Source organism: Panthera onca, chromosome D4 (genome assembly GCF_046562875.1).
Source record: "Panthera onca isolate mPanOnc1 chromosome D4, mPanOnc1 haplotype 2, whole genome shotgun sequence".
In the NCBI taxonomy this organism is placed as follows: domain Eukaryota; kingdom Metazoa; phylum Chordata; class Mammalia; order Carnivora; family Felidae; genus Panthera; species Panthera onca.
In genome coordinates, this window is record NC_138351.1 from 7,421,453 (window position 1) to 7,443,321 (window position 21,869).

Below are 21,869 nucleotides of genomic sequence, written 5' to 3' on the forward strand. Positions count from 1 at the left end.
GGCAGATTTACCTTAAATGTACTCTAGTGACGTTCTCCTTTTATTATGTATGTAAGAACATACCCATCAGTCATATAAGCATTTTAAAACACAAAGAATAATACATTATATATGTACATTAGAGTAGTATAATTGAAACAATGATCTATTAACAAGGAGAAAATATATGTTTTTGAATATTTACCACAAGCTTTAGAAGCAGCAACACAAATTTCTTCTGCAACATACTCCCCAGTTGGAAAATTCAGATATTCTCCATCAGCCTTCTCAAGAGAATGATAAAGATACACCTGTAGGAGTGGATCTATTTGCTTCACAGAATTAGCATTTCCAGGAATATCACCATTCTGATGTACAGGAGATACAGATACTCCTTCCATTTCCGTCATGGTAAGGCAAGCCATTCCCATGCAGAGTTTTTTCAGAACATTTGCCTATTAAGAAAAAACAATAACATTACAAAAGAAAGTGATACTGATAAAGTATCCCTCATGTACAAAGAAGCCTTCCCTGAAAGCACTGACTCTGTTAAATTGGTAACTGAATAAATATCGTGTACTATGTACAAAGCACAGTGAGAGGCATTGAGATTATAAACTTCCTGTGGACAAGGCCTATAAAACTGAAGTTTACAACTTAACTGAGGAAACATAATACAGATATGTAATACTAACAAAATGAACAAACAAAATCAGTCACAGGTAACAGGAGAAGAGATCCAACTAGACAACATAAATTCAAAACGAATGAATTAGTGTGACAACTGCTTACTGGGGTCTGCAGGGGGTAAGTAACATTTCAAACTGGGTTTAAACTTACAAGTTTTATTAGAGGAGTTCATATACAGAGTTGACTCTGTACAACAGATTGGATTTATATGAACGGAAGATGCAGAACATTCCAGGAGAGTAGAACTGTGCTGAGAAACAGAAAGGCACAAGATACTCTAATTAACTGGGCCACAGTGCAGTATTTGAGCACTTATGCCATTTAGGAAAGGACTGAAAGTACAGATGAATATTTGTGGCAAAACTGCAACTACATACCCAGGATACATTTTTTCCTTCTTGAGAGGCCCAATTTTTTTAAGGAGAGCAACATACCCCCAAAGAACTGTACTTCCCCACAGATGAATAGCCACGTGAACCAGTTTCAACAAATGAGATTTAAGTGGAAGTTGCTGGGTGGTACTTCCAGAACCATTCCTTAAAAGAAAGCAGACCTGACCTTCTTTTTTGTTTTTTAATTTTTTTAAGTTTATTTATTTGAGAGAGAGAGAGAGAGAGAAAGGGGCGAGTACAAGCAGGATAGGGGCAGAGAGAGAGGGAGAATCCCAAGCAGGCTCTGCACTGTCAGCACAGCCCGACATGGGGCTCAAACTCATGACCTGTGACATCATGACCTGAGTGGAAATCAAGAGCCAGACGTTCAACCATCTGAGCCACTCAGGTGCCCCACTGGACTCCATTTAGCTTTTCTCTCTTCACTTTCTTCCTACCTGCCTCCGAGCAGGGTAGGGCAGTCACCTTAAAACCAGGAAGAAAATGCCAAGAGAATAAAAGACCTGGCAAACTTAAGCACCTGAATCAGTGTCAAGAATCACCTTTCTACCACAAGACATCTTATTATTTATAATTGAATGCAATCCTAACTGATAGAGTAAAGAATTAAGAAAAGTCTGAATGTCAGATCAAAGAATTTAAGGGGCATCTGGCTGGGCTTAGTCAGTAAAGCATGTGACTCTTTTATTATTTTTTTTTAATGTTTATTTATTTTTGAGAGAGAGAGAGAGAGCACAAGCCGGGGGGGAGGGTGGGGTGAGGGGTAGGGGGGCAGAGAGAGAGAGAGAGAAAGAATCCCACACAGGCTCTGTGCTGTCAGCATAGAGCCCGATGTGGGGCTCAAACTCACAAACTGTGAGATCATGACCTGAGCCAAAGTTGGACACTTAACTGAATGAGTCACTGAGGCTCCCCACAAAGCATGGACTCTCACTCTCAGGGTTGTGAGTTCAAGCCCCACATTGGGCATGGGGCCTACTTGAAAAAAAAAAGGGATCAAAGAATGTAAACTTTATCCTACAGTCAAATGATGAATTAAAAAGTGAAGTAGAAACAAAAGCTACGGCAATAGTCTAGATAGTAGTAATATCCTTAATTGAAACAGCAATGGTTGAATGATGAATGGTAATATAACAGCAAGACTTCATGCAACCTGGTAACTGACTGAATCCAGAGGAAGCCAGGAGTCCAGTCATGGAATGAATAAGTCACAGGAATAAAAGGCACAGCACAGGGTATGAAGTCAATGATGTTGCAGTGAGCACAGCATAACACAGAGAGATGCTACTGATTCACTATTCTGTACACCTGATACTAATGCAACTCGAATCAAAGTACACTCAAATAAAAAAAATTTTTAAGCCAGGGGTAAAAGACAATGCGAGGAATTCAAACTTGGAAGATCTATAATACCATTAATGGATATAAGGAAATGAAGACTTTGCCTCTTGACATTGGACATTGGACAAAGGAATAGAATAAGGACTACTCCTTTACACACTTTTGTTTAGAAATGGAAGCAGGACAATTACACCAGACTCTAGGTGGCAGCTAAAACATGAGATTGATATTTGTAAGATTTCCCCATAGACGTTCATTTAAATCATGAGCAGAGCTATGTGAAGGGAGAAGGAGAAAATAATGACAAACACACTCACACAGCATTTCTGAACGTCACTGTACTAAGTGCAGACATTACAGGAAAGAAACATGATTAAGGGATGTGCAAGGTGAAATTTAGATCTATAACTATAAGGACTTTATTATATTAAATACTAGAGTTAATACTTAGTTCTTCAAATATCATAGGACTTCTGGTGAGTAAAAACACAACAAAACAACAAGCCAGCAACTGTTAAAACTGCAAGATTTTTGAAGTCCAAAAGCAACTGGATATACAAATTTAAACAATTTTAATTTGCTCAAAAATATAGAATTTTTAAAAATTTTCTTGTAACTTACTATACTCAAGTACTGTCTCTTCTATACTCAATTACTGAAATTCATCTAAAATGAACTCTTAGCCATTAAGGGGCAAATTTGCAAGAATTTCATCAATTTGTGCTCACCATTGTTTTGGACCTTATGCTTTCCTTTTGGACTTTTTTCTGCTGAAATGTATCTTTTAGCAGATCTCTCAGTGAGGCCTTAACAATTTTCAAGTTGCAGTCTTATTTGAAAAAAACCTTTCCACTATATTGACAAAACTGTGAGATACTTAGCATATACAACATGATTGACACCGTATACACGGTGAAATGACTCCCCATCACTGAATCAACACATCCATCACCTCATGAAGTTACTTTTTTTAAGTTATCTTAGAAAATTTCAATTATACAATACAGAAAAATTTCAATTATGCAATACAATGTTCTCAACTGTAGTCAATGTGTTGTATTAGATTTTCAAAACTTATCTTATAACCAAAAACCTATAGCCTTTTACCAATTTCTCCCAAATTCCAGTCCTTAGCAAGACTTTTCTACTATCTGCTTCTTAGAGTTAGACTTTTTTTTTTATTACACATGTAAGTGGTACCATGCAGTATCTGTCATTCTGACTTATTTTACTTGCCCCTAAGGTTCATCCATGTTGTTGCAAACAATGTTTATTCCTTTTTTAAGGCTGAATAATATTCGTGTGTGTGTGTGTGTGTGTGTGTGTGTGTGTACATACTTACTTCTTCCTTTCTGATTTGGATGCTTTTGATACAAACCCATATGCTTTACTGATAACAATTATAAAGTCTAGGAAAAATATCTTAAAAACACTGAAGGCAATGCCAAGCAAACAAAAGCAGATACAGCAACTACAGGGGATCTGACCCCTGAGAGAAAGAAAAACAGTGAAGGAGGTCCTCATTTACCCATATATTTTTTTTAATGTTTATTTTATTTATTTTGAGAGGGATCGGGGGGCAGGCAGAGAGAGGGAGAGAAAGAATCCCACACTGACAGCATGGAGCCCAACATGGGGCTCAAACCCACGAACTGTGAGATCATGACCTGAGCCAAAATCACAAGTCTCATGCTTAACTGACTGGGCCACCCAGGTGCCCCCACATCGATCCATCTTTTATCCTGAGGAAACTACACAGTCTTTGTAGTACCCAATAGATGCTGGAGAAAAGGACAGAGCTATTATACAAAGCTGTAGTCTTGCTGGCTGGAAGAATCCGGGAACAAACTCTGGAGGTGGTAAACAGATAGAAACTGAAGGCAGAAATCCTGGAAAGAAAAAGAGTCTTTTTTTTTTTAATTTTTTTAATGTTTATTTATTCTTGAGACAGGGGGTGGGGAGGAGGGGCAGAGAGAGAGGGAGACACAGAATCCGAAGCAGGCTCCAGGCTCCAAGTTGTCAGCACAGAGCCCGACGTGGGGCTCAAACCCATGAACCGTGAGATCATGACCTGAGATGAAGTTGGATGCTCAAATGACTGAGCCACCCAGGTACCCCAGAAAAAAAGAGAATCTTGAGGGGCTCACTCCTGTATTCCCATGCATGGGATGAAAAATCCAAAAAGCCCAGGGAGAGGCAACAACTAAAAATCTAAAAGATATAGGAAGAGATTTCAATAGCTATCTGATTCTGGAGAATCAGAGTTTGGATGTAGAAGGAATTGGTAAATATTTCAGGCTTTTCACTGAACCTCCAGAAAAACCACACTTGAGGAACAAGAACCACATATCAGAAATAAGGGCAAAACTGAAATGGACAGTCCTAACAAAGCCTAAAACTAAGTCTCCACAGGATCAAGGTAAAGTCCCTGCTAGAACAAAGCCCTACACTTCAAAGAAAGACTAAAATCCACACTGCCCAGAGTTTGTACAAGATATCATCCACAAGAGACAACAGTCAAGTGAAATCTATTCAACATAAAGAAAAATGTGATGTAGAGTCAAGAGATAAAATATATAGAAATGGGACTGACAGCAAACCCAAATGTTGGATTTTCTAAAATGTGTTTACTATGATACACATGCAAAAGAATCAAAGATCAATGCATGAAGACATAGAAATCATATGACCTATACAATATTGAGCAATCTAACACATGTGAACAAGATAGAAGATGATATTTGGAAAAATACTGGCTAAGTTTTTTCTAAATTTGAAAAAATCAAACCATGAATAAAATCGTTCATGTAGCTCCATTCAGCAAAATCCCCATATAGCCATATCATAGTCAAACTGCCAAAAATCATAGAGAAAAGTCTTAAAAGTAGCCACTTACATACAGAAGAGCTAAGATAAGACATACAACTGACATCTCATCAGAAACAATAGAGACCAGAAGACAACATGCTGCTAGGGAGGAAAAGGAGCTGTTGAACCTAAAATTCTATAGTCCACAAAAATAACCGTTAAAACTTAAGCTAAACAAATATATTTTCAGATAAATGGACACTGGGAGTACACATCAACAACAACAACAACAACAACAACAACAAAAAACTTTAAGAAATGCTTAAAAAAAACAGTCCTCTGGATTACAGGCAAATGATAAGTGATGCAAATTCAGATTTGTAGAAAGGAATGAAGAAGTCAAAAACAGTAAATATGTGGGTAACTATAACATTCCATTTTTCTTCCCTTTCTTGAATTATTTAAAAGACAATTAACAATTGTTTAAAAGCATAATGATAATAGCATATGGTAAAACTTGTAATAGATGTAAAAGCAAAAGATATGACAACGATAGCCAAAAGGACAGAAAGGAGTAAAATAAAAAGTTTATGTGAGTAAATTCATGATAGCTTGGAAAAATAAGCAACAGTGCTATCAGCAAAATCAGAAAGAATTTTGAAGAACTGATGGAAGACAAAAAGTAGACAGGAACAGATGACAAAGAAAACAAAGTGTAGGAAATAAATAGATTCTATTTAAAATACACACAGAAGAAGGCATTAATAAGCATTAAAGTTTTCTGCACACACATACAAAAAGAATAAATATGCCAAGATAATCAAGGATGACCACACACTGGAGGTGAAGGGGGATAGGAAGAAAGCATAAAAGAGGAGGACAAAAATGAACAGCAAAAACTAACACCAGAAGAAACAAATACAGGGAAGAGAATATTTTGAAAAATTCTCCTTGGGGATTGCCTAGGTGGCTCAGTCAGTTAAGTGTCCAACTCTTGAGTTCAGCTCAGGTCACGATCTCAGGGTTGGAAGATCAAGTCCACATTGGGCTCCAAGCTGGGCTGGGCATGGAGCCTGCTTGGCATATTCTTTCCCTCTCTCTCTCTCTCTCTCTCTCTTCCCCTCCCTCCCTCTGCCCTTCCCCCTGCTTGCAGGCACACGTGCTCTCTGTAAGTAAGTAAGTAAGTAAATAAATAAATAAATAAATAAATAATAAAATAAAATAAAATAAAATAAATAAAAATTCTCCTTGGTATCCTCAGAGAGATTCAGAATTTTTGAAAACATAAAGCATCATTACATGATCACTAAAAAGGAGAAGAGAATGAAAATAGTTAAGTTTTAAAAGATGACAATTCAATGAAAACACTGAATAACACAACTGGAGACCAAATAATTTGGAAGACAAAGTCAAGACAAACTCCCAGTTTCCTAGATCAAGAGAAAGAAATAGGAGCAAAAACTAAACAGGGAGCATCAATCCAGGAAGTGTAACTCCAAGAGCTCTAGATGGCAGAAAAAAGAAAACAGACCAGAATAAAACATTTAAGAATAAAAGAAGAAATTTCATTGGTGTTAGAGATGCCTACATTCATATTAAAATAATCTTCTGAGAAGAGATAAACTTTAGTTTTAAGAACGCTTAACTCACAGAAGTCAAAATAAAGGGTCAGAACACCAAAGATGGTAAGGAAACTCTAAACCAGTTCAACATTTGACTCAATACTCAGAACTTCTGCCTATATATATAAATACAGCTGATGAAAACACACATGCACTGAGATTGGTCTATCTTGAAATTCATAAACTCTAAATTCAAACGGGCCTTTAGTGCTGTGCACCTACAATCTACTATTTATTACTTTATTTATTTCCTTAATCTATTTACTCTCCCACTTTTCTAATTAACTACCTCGTACCTTATCCTTACTCCTCTACCACCAAAGCTGCCATTCCAACTCTGACTTTCCACTCCCTATATTTCACTGAAAAATACAATCAAAAGAGGACACCAACAACGCATCCTTTCCAAATGCACCTGGAAAATTTCTGAAAACAAACATGTTCTACCATAAAGCAATTGTCAAAAAATACTAAAGGAATATATTAAAAATATGAACAATGGAGCAAGCAACCATTTTATCAATTTAAGACCCATAATGTTGGTTTAATGTTGCATATACTATGATTAATTTATGCAATTCTTTTTTTTTTAATGTTTATTTTTGAGAGAGAGAGAGACAGAGACAGAGAGACGGAGCACAAACAGGGGAGGGACAGAGAGAGAGGGAGATACAGAATCTGAAGCAGGCTCCAGGCTCCGAGCTGTCAGCATGGAGCCCGATGCAGGGCTCAAACTTATGAACCATGAGCCAAAGTCAGACGCTTAACTGACTGAGCCACCCAGACGCCCCTAATTTATGTAATTCTTAAAAATACTGAAGAAGTAACAACATTAGAGGATAACATAAAAAAGTGAAAGCGACCTTAATCACTACCTACTCTTTATTCTCTGAAACAACACTCTTAGTTTAATAAGAATTAATAAAGTGCTTTAAACCGCAAAATAGGACATAAGATAATCAATAACACTCAATACTCTGTAAATTCATGTTATCCTTAATAACTTCAGTCAAAAAGAAAAAATATATTAAAAAATACAAAGCTCTACATTTGAACTGATGTAAACTTACTAACAGTGTTCAAATCAAAAATCTATTATGGAAACTATGACGACTTATAAAAGTATCACGACATGTACTTTTTAATCTTTATTTATTTATTTTGAAAGAGAGAGAGTAAGAGCATGCAAGCAGGAGAGGGGCAGAGACAGGGAGCAAGAGAGAGAGAATTCCAAGGAAGCATCTTATTGACAGCAGAGAGCCCGACATGGGGCTTGATCTCATCAACCCGAGCTTGCTCTCAACTCTGAGATCATGACCTGAGCTGAAATCAAGAGTCAGGCACTTAAGTGACTGAGCCACCCACGTGCCTCCACAACATGTACTTATTAACCAGTATGTTCTCTTATCACAATGGGATTAAACTAAAAATCAATAACAAAAATGATTAGAAAATTCCCACATATTCAGAAATTTAGCAACACACTTTTAAAGAGCAAATGGTGTAAAGAAGAAATCAAAAAATACTTTAATTTAAAAATGATAAAAATATGAAAGAAATGCAATAAAAGTGTTTACTAGGATATTTAGTCTTAAACTCATATGTGAGAAAAGAAGGTTAAACAAAATATAGAATGAGCTTTTATACCAAGAAATTAGGAAAAGAACAACAAATTAAGCTAAGAACCATAGAAGGACAAATATTTAAGAGCAGAAATCAGTGGGGGGGAACAAAAAGAAAAACAAAGAGTTGGCTTTTAAAAAAAAGCCATTAATAAAATTGCTAAAACACTAAAATGATTGATTTTTTTAAAAGAGAGAAAATAAAGGGCCAATATCAAGAATTGGAAAGTAGACATCATTAGCAGAGCTTACAATATTAAAAATATATGTTTTTTAAACTTTTTTAACGTTTATTTATTTTTCTGAGACAGAGAGAGACAGAGCATGAACAGGGGAGGGTCAGAGAGAGAGGGAGACACAGAATCCGAAACAGGCTCCAGGCTCCGAGCTGTTGGCACAAAGCCCGACGCGAGGCTCAGACTCACAGACCGCAAGATCATGACCTGAGCCGGAGTTGGACGCTCAACGGACTGAGCCACCTAGGCTCCCCAAAAAATATAGGCTTTTTAAATTTTTTATTTATTTTGAGAGAGAGATGGAGAACAAGCAGGGGAGGGGTACAGAGAGAGGGAGACAGAATCCCAAGCAGGCTCCACACTGTCAGCTCAGAACCCAGTGCGGGACTCCAACTCACAAACCATAGTAAGATCATGACCTGAACCGAAATCAAAGAGTCAAACGCTTAACTGACTGAACCACCCAGAAACCCTGAGATTGACATTATTACTATCAATGGTTGCCAGTAGGGGAAACCAAGGTAGAGAGAAGTTAAGGAAGGTAACTTGAACCCATGAACCGTGACATCATGACCTGAGCCAAAATCAAGAGTCAGATGCTTAATCGACTGAGCCACCCAGGTGTCCCTAAAAATATATGTCAATATAGGAACATCCTCCAATAAGCTTGAAATATTTGAAAAAAGGTTTCCTCAAACACACAACTTTATTAAAATGGACAAAGGAAGGAAAAAACACTGAAAAAGGAAGAAAGATATAATTTCAAACTTTTAACATTTATTAAGTAAATTGAATATTTAACTTAAAACTTTTCCACAAAGAAAATTCATTGCCTATTGACTTTCTTGGTGAATTTTTCCAGACATCTGAAGAATAAAAAAAGAGCTTACACAAACTATATCAGTAAATAGAAATTACAAAACAATTTTCCACATATTTTAAGAGTACAGTATGAACATAATACCAAAATGTAATAAAGTTGTGACAAGGAAAGAAAATTATATGTAAATATCTCCTACAAACATATATGAAAAAAATAATGAACAAAATACTAGCAAATTAAATTTAATAATATTTTAGAGACTAACAAATCTTAACCGGGTTAGTGTACCCCAAAAAAGCAAAGCTATTTTAACATTAAAATATCAATCAACAGAATTTATCATATTATTAGAATACATGAGAAAGTAACATATGATCATTTCGATAAGTGTAGAAACTAACTCATAATGTTCAACAATGGTTTGTGATTAGACACTCTCAGTTAACTAGCTATAAAAGCAAACTTCCTCGTTCTTATAAAAAATAACTATAAAAGAACTTAAAATACTTAATGGTTAAATATTGATCTCATGCTTCTTGAATTCAAAAACTTAATTAGCATGTCTAAAATCATGACTTCCACTCAATATTTTATTTTATCTTCATTTTATTTTATTTTATTTTTTGGAGAGAGAGAGAGCACAAGCGGGAGAGAGGGGCAAAGGAAGAGAGAGAGAATCTTAAGCAGGCTCCATGCTCAGCACAGAGCCTGTTGTGGGGCTCAATCCCACGACCACAGGATCACAACTGGAGCCAAAACCAACAGTGAAACACTCAAGTGACTGAGCCACCTAGGCACCCCTAAAAAAATTTTTTTTTTAGAGAGCGAGCACGCACATAAATGGCAGAGAGTGGCAGAGGGAGGGAGAGAGAGAATCTCAAGCAGGCTCCACACTTAGCACAGAGCCCAACTTGGGGCTCAATTCCACAACCCTGGGATCAACCTGAGCTGAAATCAAGTGTCAGGTTGCCCATCACTCAACATTTGAGTGGAGTTCCTGGCCAGCACAATAAAGCAAGAAAAGGAAATAAAAGGTATAATGATTACAAAGGAGGAAGTAAAACTGATATATTCACAGATGATATGACTATGTATGCAGAAAAATTTAAAGAATATAACAATTACTAAATGAAGTTAGAAAGGATAGTGCATACAAAATCAATATACAAAATTTAATTGATTTTCATATACCAGAAACAAATTTAAAAATGAACATGATTAAAAACAGTATCATTAACAATAGTAACAAAGAGTCAAGTGTTTAGGAATAAATCTACTAAAATATCTGTAAGAACTCTAACAAAAACTATAAAACACTGCTAGAAAAAATAAAGGCCAGTTAAATAATGGAAGAATAGAACATACAGATATAAGAGTATAGAAAAACTGGGGGTGCTTGGATGGCTCAGTAGGTTAAGTGTCTGACTTTGGCTCAGGTCATGATTTCCCAGTTCAGAGCTTGAGCCTCCCATCGGGCTCCACACTGCCGGTGTGGAGCCTGCTTGGCATTCTCGCTCTCTCTGCCCCTCCCTCACTTGCACTTTATCTCTCAAAACAAATAAACTTAAAAAAAAAAAAAAAAAGACTATAGGAAAACTCAATATTGCTCAGGTAGCAACTCTTCTCCAAATTGATATATAGAGTCAACACAGTCCCAATTAAAATCCTAGCAGCTTATGTTATGGGAATTTACAAGTTAATATCTGCATGGAAAACAAAGGATTACAAGAGTCAAAACAATCTAGAAGAGCCAACTGGAAGGATTTACATTACCAGACATCAAGATTTACTGTGAAGTTAGTATAATTAAGTCAAGTTGGTATTGGCATAAATACAGAAAAATAAGAGTCTCTCTTAAAAACTGAGAATAAACTGAGGGTTGATGGGGGGTGGGAGGGAGGGGAGGGTGGGTGATGGGCATTGAGGAGGGCACCTGTTGGGATGAGCACTGGGTGTTGTATGGAAACCAGTTTGACAATAAATTTCATATTTTAAAAAAATATAGAAAAATAGACCAAAGGAACAAATAGAGCTGAGAAAATATCCTCACATAAGATAACCTAACTGAAAACAAATATGGTCAACTGCATTTTGGTGGAAATGTCAGTCTTTTCAGTAAAAGTATGTCAGTCAATGGCTATTAAGTGGCAAGAAGAAAAAGCAATCTTGACCTCCAACTTAAACCAATACCCAAAAATGTTAATTTGAGATAGATAACCGACCAATAAGTAAAAGGTCATATAATAGTCCAGAAAAAAATATCTTCATGACAGCTTTTAAAACAGGACATTAAAAAAAAAAAACTACAATAAATAGATGTATATATTAGACTTCTCATATGCATGTAATAATAGTTTCAAGTCACATGAAGCAAAAAAGTAAAGAAAGAAATAGGCAAAACAACTCTAATAGCTAGAAATTTTAATACTGCTCTGTCAGGAATTAACAGAAGTAAAACAGATGAAAAAAATAAGAATATTGAAGATCCAGGGGCATGGGTGACTCAGTCAGTTAAGCATCCAACTCTTGATATCAGCTCAGGTCATGATCTCCCGGTTTGTGAGTTCGAGCTTCGCATTGGGTTCCGCACTGACAGCACAGAGTCTGCTTGGAATTTTCTCTCCTCCTCTCTCTGCCACTCCCCCACTCATTCTCTCTCTCTCTCTCTCTCTCTCTCTCTCAAAAAGAAATAAACTTTAAAAAAAAGAATACTGAAGACCTGAACATCATTAACCAACTAAACATTTACATCACAATATACTTAATAACTGCAGAATGTACGTCCTTTTCAAGTGTAAATGGAATACTAAGTTATATCATATGCCAGTCTAGTCTATCAATTAAGACTCAGTAAATTACAAGAGATTACATTTGAAAAGCCTGAATTTGTAAGAGTTATGTTCTTGAGAAGTATACAACACTGATGAAAGAAACTGAAGACAGCATAAGTAAATAGAAAGATACATCATGCTCATAAATTGGAAGAATTAGTAATGTGAAAATACACATATTAGCCAAAGGAATCTATAGATTCAATGCAATCTTCACCAAAATACCAAAGGCAGGGGCGCCTGGATGGCTCAGTCAGTTAAGCACCTGACCTTGATACCAGCTCGGGTCTTGAGAGTTCAAGCCCTGTGTTGGGCTCCACACTGGACATGGAGCCTACTAACTAACTAACTAACTAACTAACTAACTAACTAAGTAAATAAGTAAATAAGTAAATAAGTAAGTAAATAAAATACAATAAAATACAATAAAATACAATAAAATACAATAAAATAAAATAAAATACCAAAGGCTTTTTCACAGAACTAGAACAAAGAATACTAAAATTTATATGGAAGAATAAAGACCCCAAATAACCAAAGAAATTTTAAGGAGAATAAAGCTGAAGGTATCACTCCATAAAGCTGGAATAAAGCAGATTTCACACTATACTACAAAGCTTTAGTAATCAAAGGAGAATATGGTACTGGCATGAAAACAGACACATAGACCAATGTAATAGAAAAGACAGCCCAGAAACAAACCCACACATATACAGTCAATTAGCCTATGACAAAGGAGGCAAGAATATATAATGGAGAGTTTCTTCAAAAAATTGTGTTGGGAAAACTGGTCAGCTAAATGCAAAAATATTAAACTAGACCACTATCTTACACCATACACAAAAATAAATTCAAAATGGGTTAATAACTTGAATTTAAGACCTGAAATAATAGAACTCCTAGAAGAAAGGAGAGGATGTAAGCTATACGACTTTGAATAGACATTTTGCCACAGAAGACATAGAGACAGCCAATATGACCATGAAAAGACATTCAACATCACTAATTATTAAGGAAATGCAAATCAAAACCACAATAAGAGGAGCACCTGGGTGGCTCAGTCGGTTAAGCATCCAACTCTTGAATTCAGCTCAGGTCATAATCTCACAGTTTGTGAGTTCCAGCCCCATATCAAGATCTGCAGTGGAAGCATGGAGCCTTCTTGGGATTCTCGTTTCCCTCTCTTTCTGTCCCTCCCCCACTCACGCACACATGTGCTCGCTCACTCTCTAAAATAAATAAACATTAAAAATAAAAACCACAATGAGAGATTACCTCACATCTGTCAGACTATTATCAAAAAGACAAAAAAAAAAAAAAAATGAGTGGTGTTAAAAATGTGGAGAAAGTGAACCCCCGGTACACAGCTGGTGGGAATAAATTGGTACAGCCACTATGGAAAACAGTGGCTATACTAGTTTGCATTCCCACCAACAGTACATGAGGGTTGCTTTTTCTCCACACCCCTGCCAACACTTGTTGTTTCTTCTGTTTTTGATTTTAGCCATTCCAATAGGTGAGGTGGTATCTCATTGTAGTTTTGATTTGCATTTTCCCTGATGACAGGTAATGTTGAACATCTTTTCATGGGTCTGTTGGCCATCTGCATGTCTTCTTCCCATTTTTTTAATGTTTATTTATTTTGAGAGAGACAGAGAGAGAGAGCACAAGCAGGGGAGGGGCAAAGAGAGAGGGAGAGAGAGAATCCCAAGCAGGCTCCGTCCAAGCTGTCAGCGCAAAGCCCAACTCAGGGCTGACTTCTTGAACCATGTGACCTGGGACGAAATCAAGAGTCAGACACTTAACTGACTGAGCAACGCAGGTGGTCCCATGTCTTCTTCCCATTTTTGAATTGGGTTATTTGGTTTTTTGGGTGTTGAATTGTATAGGTCCTTTACATAGTTTGGATACTAACCCTTTATCAGATAGGTCATTTGCAAATATCTTCTCCCATTCAGTAGGTTGCTTTATAGTTTTATTGATCGTTTCATTTGCTGTACAGAAGCTTTTTTTTTTTTTTTTTTTTTTTTTTTTATGTAGTCCCAACCGTTTATCTTTGCTTTTCTTTCCCTTGCCTCAGGAGACATATATAGAAAAATATTGCTACAGCTGATGCTGGAGAAATTACTGCCTGCGCTCTCTTCAAGGATCTGCATGGTTTCAGGTCTCACATTTCGATCTTTAATCCATTTTGAGTTTATTTTTGTATATGGTGAAAGTGGTCTGCTTCAGTCTTTTCCATGTAGCTGGCCAGTTTTCCCAACACCATTTGTTGAAGACACTGTCTTTTTCTCATTGTATATTCTTTCCTTCTCTGTCAAAGATTAACCATATAATTGTGGGTTTATTTTTGGGTTTCCTGTTCTATTCGATTGATCTATATGTCTATCTTTATACCAGCACCATGTTTTCATTACTACAGCTTCATAGTATACCTTGAAATCTGGGAGAAGGATGCCACCAGTTTTGTTCTTTTTTTTCAAGATTGCTTTGTCTATGCAAGGTCTTCTGTGGTTCCAAAGAAATTTAAGAATTGTTTATTTGAGTTCTTTGAAAAATGCTGTTGGTATTTTGATAGGGGTTGCATTAAATCTATATATTGCTTTGGGAAGTATGGACATTTTAACAATATTTGTTCTTCCAACCCATGAGCATGGAATGTCTTCCCACCTCTTTGCATCATCTTCAATTTCTTTCATCAGTGTTTCACAGTTTCATAGTACAGATCTTTTACCTCTTTGGTTAGGTTTATTCTTAGGTATTTTCTTATTTTTTAGTGCATCTATAAATGGAATGTTTTCTTAATTTTAGCTACTGCTGCTTCATTATTAGCATATAGGAACACAGCAGATTTCTGTCCATTGTTTTTACATCCTGTGACTTTACTGAATTTAGTTATCAGTTCTAGTAGTTTTTGGTGGCATTTTTAGGGTTTTCTATACATAGTAGCATGTCATCTGCCAAGAGTTAGAGTTTTGCTTCTTCCTGGGCAATTTGGATGCCTTTTACTTCTTTATGTTGTCTGACTGCTGTGGCTAGGACTTCCAGTACTATGTTGAATAAAAATGGTGAGAGTGTATATCCTTGTCTTGTTCTTGACCTTAGAGGGAAAACTCTCAGTTTTTCACCACTGAGGTGGCTGTGTGTTTTTCATATAAAGCCTTTATTATGTTGAGGTATATTCCCTCTAGACCTACTTTGCAGAGAATTTTTATCATGAATGGATATTGTATTTTGTCAAATGCTTTCTCTGTGTCTACTGAAGGGATCTTATGGATTTTATCCTTTCTCTTACTAATGTAATATATCACATTGGTTGTTCTGTAAATATTTTGCCACCCTTACATTCCAGGAATAAATCCCACTTGGCCATGGTGTATGATTTTTCCAAAGTATTGTTGGATTCGGTTTCCTAAAATTTTGTTAAGGATTTTTACATCTATATTCATGAAAGATATTGGCCTGTAGCTCTCTTTTTTGGGGATGTCTTTTTCTGGTCTTGGTATCAGGGTGACAATGGCCTCAATGACGTTTTCCTTCCTCTTCTTTTTTTGGGGGGAATAGCCTGAGAACAATAGGTATTAACCCAAAAAGTTGGACAGAATTCACCTGTGAAGAAATCTGCTCCTAGACTTTTGTTTCAGGAAGTTTTTTGATTACTGATTCAATTTCATTGCTGGTAACTGGTCTGTTGAAATTTTCTATTTCTTCCTGCTTCAGTTTTGGTAGGTTATAGGTTTCTAGGAATTTATCCATTTTTTCTAGATTGTCCAATTTATTGGCATAGACAGGTTTTCATAATATTCAGTTTTCATAATATTGATATTGTGTTACAATTCTTTGTATTTCTGTGGTGTTGACTGTTATATCTCCTCTTTCATTACTAATACTGTTTATTCAGGTTCTCTCTCTCTCTCTCTCTCTCTCTCTCTTTTGATGATTTCTGGCTACAGGCTTACCAATTTTGTTGATCTTTTCAAAGAACCAGCTCAGGTCATGATCTCACAGTTCAAGAGTTCAAACCCTGCATCAGGCTCTGTGCTGACAGCTCAGAGCTCAGAGCCTGTGTCGGATTCTGTGTCTCCCTCTGCCTCTGCCCCTTCCCCAGGCTCACTCACTCTCTCTCTCTCTCTTTCAAAAGTAAAAATAAACATTAAAATAATAATTGAAATTTCTCAATAATTTCTCCAAAGAAAATGGAGAAAACAATTTTATACTTTATTTCTTGGCTATTGGAGAAATAAATAAAAATGTTATTACATAGTAAAAAAAAATAAAAGAAGAAAAACTGTTAAAAAATAAAATTTTTGAAATACAGCTAATGTGATGTTTAAAGGGAAATGTGTATTTTAAGTACTTATGTTAAGAAAGATGATCTGGCATCAATGATCTTCCTAAGTAGCTAGAAAAAGAAACCAGAGAAAAGAGAAGAAAGTAGTAATGAAGAGCAGAGAAAACAGAGCAAATCAATAAAACCAAAAGTTAGTTTTAGAAAAAGATTAATAAGATTTATATCTCTGAGTAGAATGATCAATAATGAAAGGGAAAAAAAACACGCAAATTATCAATAGCAGGAATAAAAGCCGGATATCACTACAGATCTTATAGATACTAAGTGGAAAAGGGATTACAATGATTTATACCAGTAATTTTAACAAAACTGATATAGGAAGAAACAGAAAACATGAATTGTATCATACATATATCTGTTCAATAAATCAAATTTTTCATTAAACATCTATCCACAAAGAAAACGCCAGGCCAAATCACTTCACTGGTAAAGTCTGCCAAAATTTACGGACAAAATAATACCAATTCTATACAAACTCCTACCAAAAACAGAGAAGCAGGAAATACTTCCCAAATCATTTTATTTTATAATCATTACTCTGATGTCAAAACTAGATGTGAGTATCACAAAAGGCAAATGTTTCTCAAGAACATAGCAAAACAATAGAACATGGAACCAGTAACACATAAAAAAGTCAGAAAATCAAGACCAAGAGGGGTCAATCCCAGGAATGCAGTTGAGAATGATATCTAAATACAATTTCTCACTATTCCCATTCACACAGATTCTAGTTTTGCTTCTTCAATTTAAAGCAAAAATGTATGGTTAGGGGCAAAATGTACAGTATGTGAATTACATCTCAATAAAACTGTTTTTTAAAAAGTACATCTATTCTTAGAAGAAACATAGAAAATGTAAAACAATTCCCCCAGATAGCTGTTAGCATCAAAACAAAGTTTTGTTGTCTTTACCTCTTCTCATTCCTACTTTAGTTTGATCAGTTTCTACCAGATATCTGGCTACCCAAACATACTTTTAAAGTTCACATTTGGCCAATTATATCTAATGCAATACCTCCCTAAACCATAATCAAACATCCAAGTATAGCGACAGCCAAGAAAAGTTACATAACGTGAATTGCACAAGGGCAGAGAAAGTCCAATTTGAGCTTCTTGTCAATGGTATTGGGAACATCATGTCTTCAACAGAAATCATCAGTTAGTAAAAATTTGGATCTACTTATCAGCAACTATTGTTTAAAAAAGGGCTTGGATATTTTTTATCAGACAGAATTTCCTATGGTAATGACAAAGAAACGCTGGCCAAGAACTACGGTAGGAGGATGCTTCAGGCATAATGTACCTACTCTTCTGTTTCCCTACATTCCTCAAAGGCTAAACTAACATTTGAGGAAAGACAGCTAAAAAGGGAACAGCAAGAAGTATCAATTATTTTTTAGTCTCATCTACTTTTAAGTTATTTGTCAGTTTAAGAAATTGGCTTTATTATACACTTCCATCTAAAATAAGAGGGCCTTTTTCTAAAAACCCATGTTTTGGTGTCAGTATTATTTCCCTTAGTTTTTGTTTCTATCACCTCTTTCATTAAGTAGGATTTTTCTTTGATATGATATTATTTAAAAAATAAATTTTTTTTAAAGTAGGCTCCATGCCCGATGTGGGGCTTGAACTCACAACCCTGAGATCGAGAGTTGTATGCCCTACTGACTGAGCTAGCCAGGTGCCCCTAAAAATGTCTTAATTAGCCTCTAGGCTAACCTTAAAACCACTTTGATATACATTTCATAAAACATTTTCATACTGATTGCTAATTGCTAATATCTGGAATATATTTTAATTAATCTGTTGGAAGTTAGCTATATTTCCTTTAAGTGTATGTTGGTTTCCATTATTCGCTATTAATTATAAAGAATTAAAAGTAGAAAAAATCACTTAAAACTTAAAACCAATGTTCACAGAATGAAGCCGATTTTGGAAAGTATACCACAGTAATCTATAACTGTCATAGAAATTTCCTGGTGATACAGTAAAATATAAAATTCTACTTTATGAATCCTTAATAAAAGAAGATAAAATGTCATTATACTGCACTTACTTATATATTTCCCTTCTCTTTACAAAGGTATTTTAGGAGTAATTCAGCCAAAATGTAGATAAAACAGGTATGTATTAGATTTGTTAACTTAAGAGAAATTCTGGAATTTTTAAACTTGCTCGCTCATGTCAAATTTTCTAGTCTAAATGTATTCCATCGCTTTTCTGTTTACATATTATTGTATCACCTGACTTTATCGCAACTTACTTAATACTCATTTACACATTCAACATTTTCCAAAAGAAAGAGACAATCCTTTGCCTTAAAAGCTCTTCATCTGAAGGGAAAGGAAATAATGTGGACAGATATAAAACAATACATAAAGTGTTGCAGGAACTGTAATATTCGAATACGCAGGGGGAAAAGGACAGGACTGTGTACCACATAGGTTTACCACATAAACCTACCTTAATTACCAACTGGACATTCAGAGAAAGGGAGGAATCAACCTGAATTTGAGATTTCCAACTAAGCAACTAGGTATGAAAAAAGTAATGCTACGCACCAAGATAGATAACAAAAGTAAGTTTGAAAGGAAAGAGGATTTTTTTTAATTTTATTTTTGAGAGAGAGAGAAAGAGAGAGAGAACGAGCGTGTGAGCACACAAGCAGGGGGCAGCAGAGAAAGAGAGGGAGACACAGAATCCAAAGCAGGCTCCAGGCTCTGAGCTGTCAGTGCAGAGCTTGACGCGGGGCTGCAACTCACGAACCATGAGATCATGCCCTGAGCTGAAGTTAGACATTCAACTGACTGAGCCACCCAGGCACCCCAGGAAAGTGGATTTTAGATGTTTGGAATATGAAGCACCTATAAGACAATTAAAAGGAAGATTCGCAGTAATCAGCTTCATATATGAGGAATTAAGAATAATTTCTTGGTTTGGGGTTTGGGAGGCTGGGTGTCCAGTCTTAGAATTCACAGAGTAGGACATATGCAAGAAAAATAGCTGTGGAGGAATGATGAATTCAGTTTGGCACATAATGAATCTCAGTTACCAATAAGACACCCAGACTGAGATATCACATAGGCAGCTAGATTTCCAAAGGCTAAGAAAAACATTATGTGTTTTTGTTAGAGATTCCAAAGTCATTAGGCATAAAGTATACATGCTGCCCAGATGTAAGATATATAAGATAAAAAGAGGGTTGGATATCAAATTCTTAAACCCAAACATTTAAGAATTATTTATAACTGTCAGAAATGGGAGAACATAAAGAGGAATGTAGCAGATTCTTGAAATAGTCGAGAAGTAGGAGAAAAGCTGGAAGTGTTCACTTTGTGCCATATGTATACTTCTGATTATTGTGCTTTTCTGTATAAATTTTAATAAAAATAGAGTTCCTTTTAAAAAAAGAAAGAAAAAGGGGCGCCTGGGTGGCGCAGTCGGTTAAGCGTCCGACTTCAGCCAGGTCACGATCTCGCGGTCCGTGAGTTCGAGCCCCGCGTCAGGCTCTGGGCTGATGGCCCGGAGCCTGGAGCCTGTTTCCGATTCTGTGTCTCCCTCTCTCTCTGCCCCTCCCCCGTTCATGCTCTGTCTCTCTCTGTCCCAAAAATAAATAAAAAACGTTGAAAAAAAAATTAAAAAAAAAAAAAAAAAAAAAGAAAGAAAAAGAGTATCACAAGTTGAATTATCAAATATTGTGAAGAGGTTAAATAAGATAGAAGGGAAAAAAATCCACTGAATTCAGCAATTAAGAAATTAGCAAAAGACTAGCATAGATAAAGGATGTGAAGGGTAAAGATGGCTTTTCCTTTCATTCTATACTATTATTTTGAATCTTCTAATCTCATGCATGGTGTTCAACTTAGAATTCTTACCCAGCAGAATAAAGTAATTTTCAAACATCCGAATATTCAAAGTTTACCTCAAAGGCAGCATTTCAGAAGTTACTTTCTTAAGATATACCAACCAAACCAAAGGAGTAAATCAAAACGATGACAACAGGTCCAGAAAATAGATCCAACCCTGGAAAGAAGTAGTTAAGTCACATGATGACAGACAGCTGGGCAGCAGGCCTGAAGCGCACTCAGCCCAGCGAGAGGACTCTGGAAGGAAGACTTCAGAAAAAAGTGGTATCAGACTGCTTGCCATGAAGCACTTACAAACAAACAATACAAAACAACACAACACAACACACCCACAGAAGATATAATAAAGGAAAATAACAGTGAAAAAAAAAGGGAAAAAAAGGTAATTCCAATGGAAGAAAACTTGACAAGAATGGGAATGAAATTACAGTATGCTCCTGGCTCTACAACAAATAATCCTCAATATAACACTGTTACTGTTTTGCAAATTTGGAATCGCCTACAAAGAACTAAAGTGCCCATTAACATTACTAGACTCAATGTAAATGTTCATTTTGACATAAAAATACAAATGCTTAACGCTGAGAAGTGAAAGCAAGAGGTAGCTAAAGAGAATCTTGGTAAAGGTACATTAATCCTAGAAAGTAAGAAATCAACAAATATTGTCTATGGTTTCTGGAACAAGAAATAAAGTTATAATATACTACCTCAAGTTACAAAGACATCAAATACAGCGAAATGAATAAATATGAGGAGAAGGGGAAGGAAACAGTGGTATAGGAGAAACAGAGATTGAACTACAAAAAGTTAACAGTCAAAGCTAACTTTCTCTGGGAGAAAAGGACTGAAGTCAGAAGAATAAAACTTCTCATTGTAACTGTTTTTGCATTTTAAGCTCTTCTGTGTGATCTGATTTTTAAACCAATGTATATGAAATATCTGGGGAAAAAATGAAGAGAATAATTAGGAAATAAGGAAATCAAGGTGGCATGGCTATTTTTAAGAGTGAAGAGCTGGGGCCCTTGGGTGGTTCAGTCGGTTGAGCGTCCGACTTCGGCTCAGGTCATGATCTCGCGGTTTGTGAGTTCGAGACCTGCATTGGGCTCTGTGCTGACAGCTCAGAGCCCGGAGCCTGTTTCAGATTCTGTGTCTCCTCCTCTCTCTGCCCCTCCCCTGCTCATGCTCTGTCTCTCTGTCTCTCAATAATAAATAAATGTTAAAAAAAAAAAAAAAAAAGAGTGAAGAGCAGAAAAGAGAAAGGGTACCTGCTAATGGTCAAAGAGCAGAAGAGAACAAATAATAATCATAA

The 21,869-nt window shown here is 36.0% G+C and overlaps 1 protein-coding gene across 5 annotated transcripts in view; it reads right to left on the minus strand.

Moving 5' to 3' along the window:
• The window catches only part of JAK2 (Janus kinase 2), a 120,817-nt gene that overhangs the window by 78,627 nt on the left and 20,321 nt on the right, over positions 1-21,869 (minus strand). For 4 of the 5 annotated variants that reach the window (XM_078436068.2, XM_081790859.1, XM_060610194.3 and 1 more), the window contains exon 3: positions 185-434. In XM_078436068.2, the coding sequence (XP_078292194.1) occupies positions 185-410 (226 nt within the window). In that variant the 5' untranslated portion in view covers positions 411-434. Of the gene's footprint in view, positions 1-184; positions 435-819; positions 920-21,869 lie in introns of those variants that run through there. The other variant, XM_060610195.3, reaches the window with a different exon arrangement.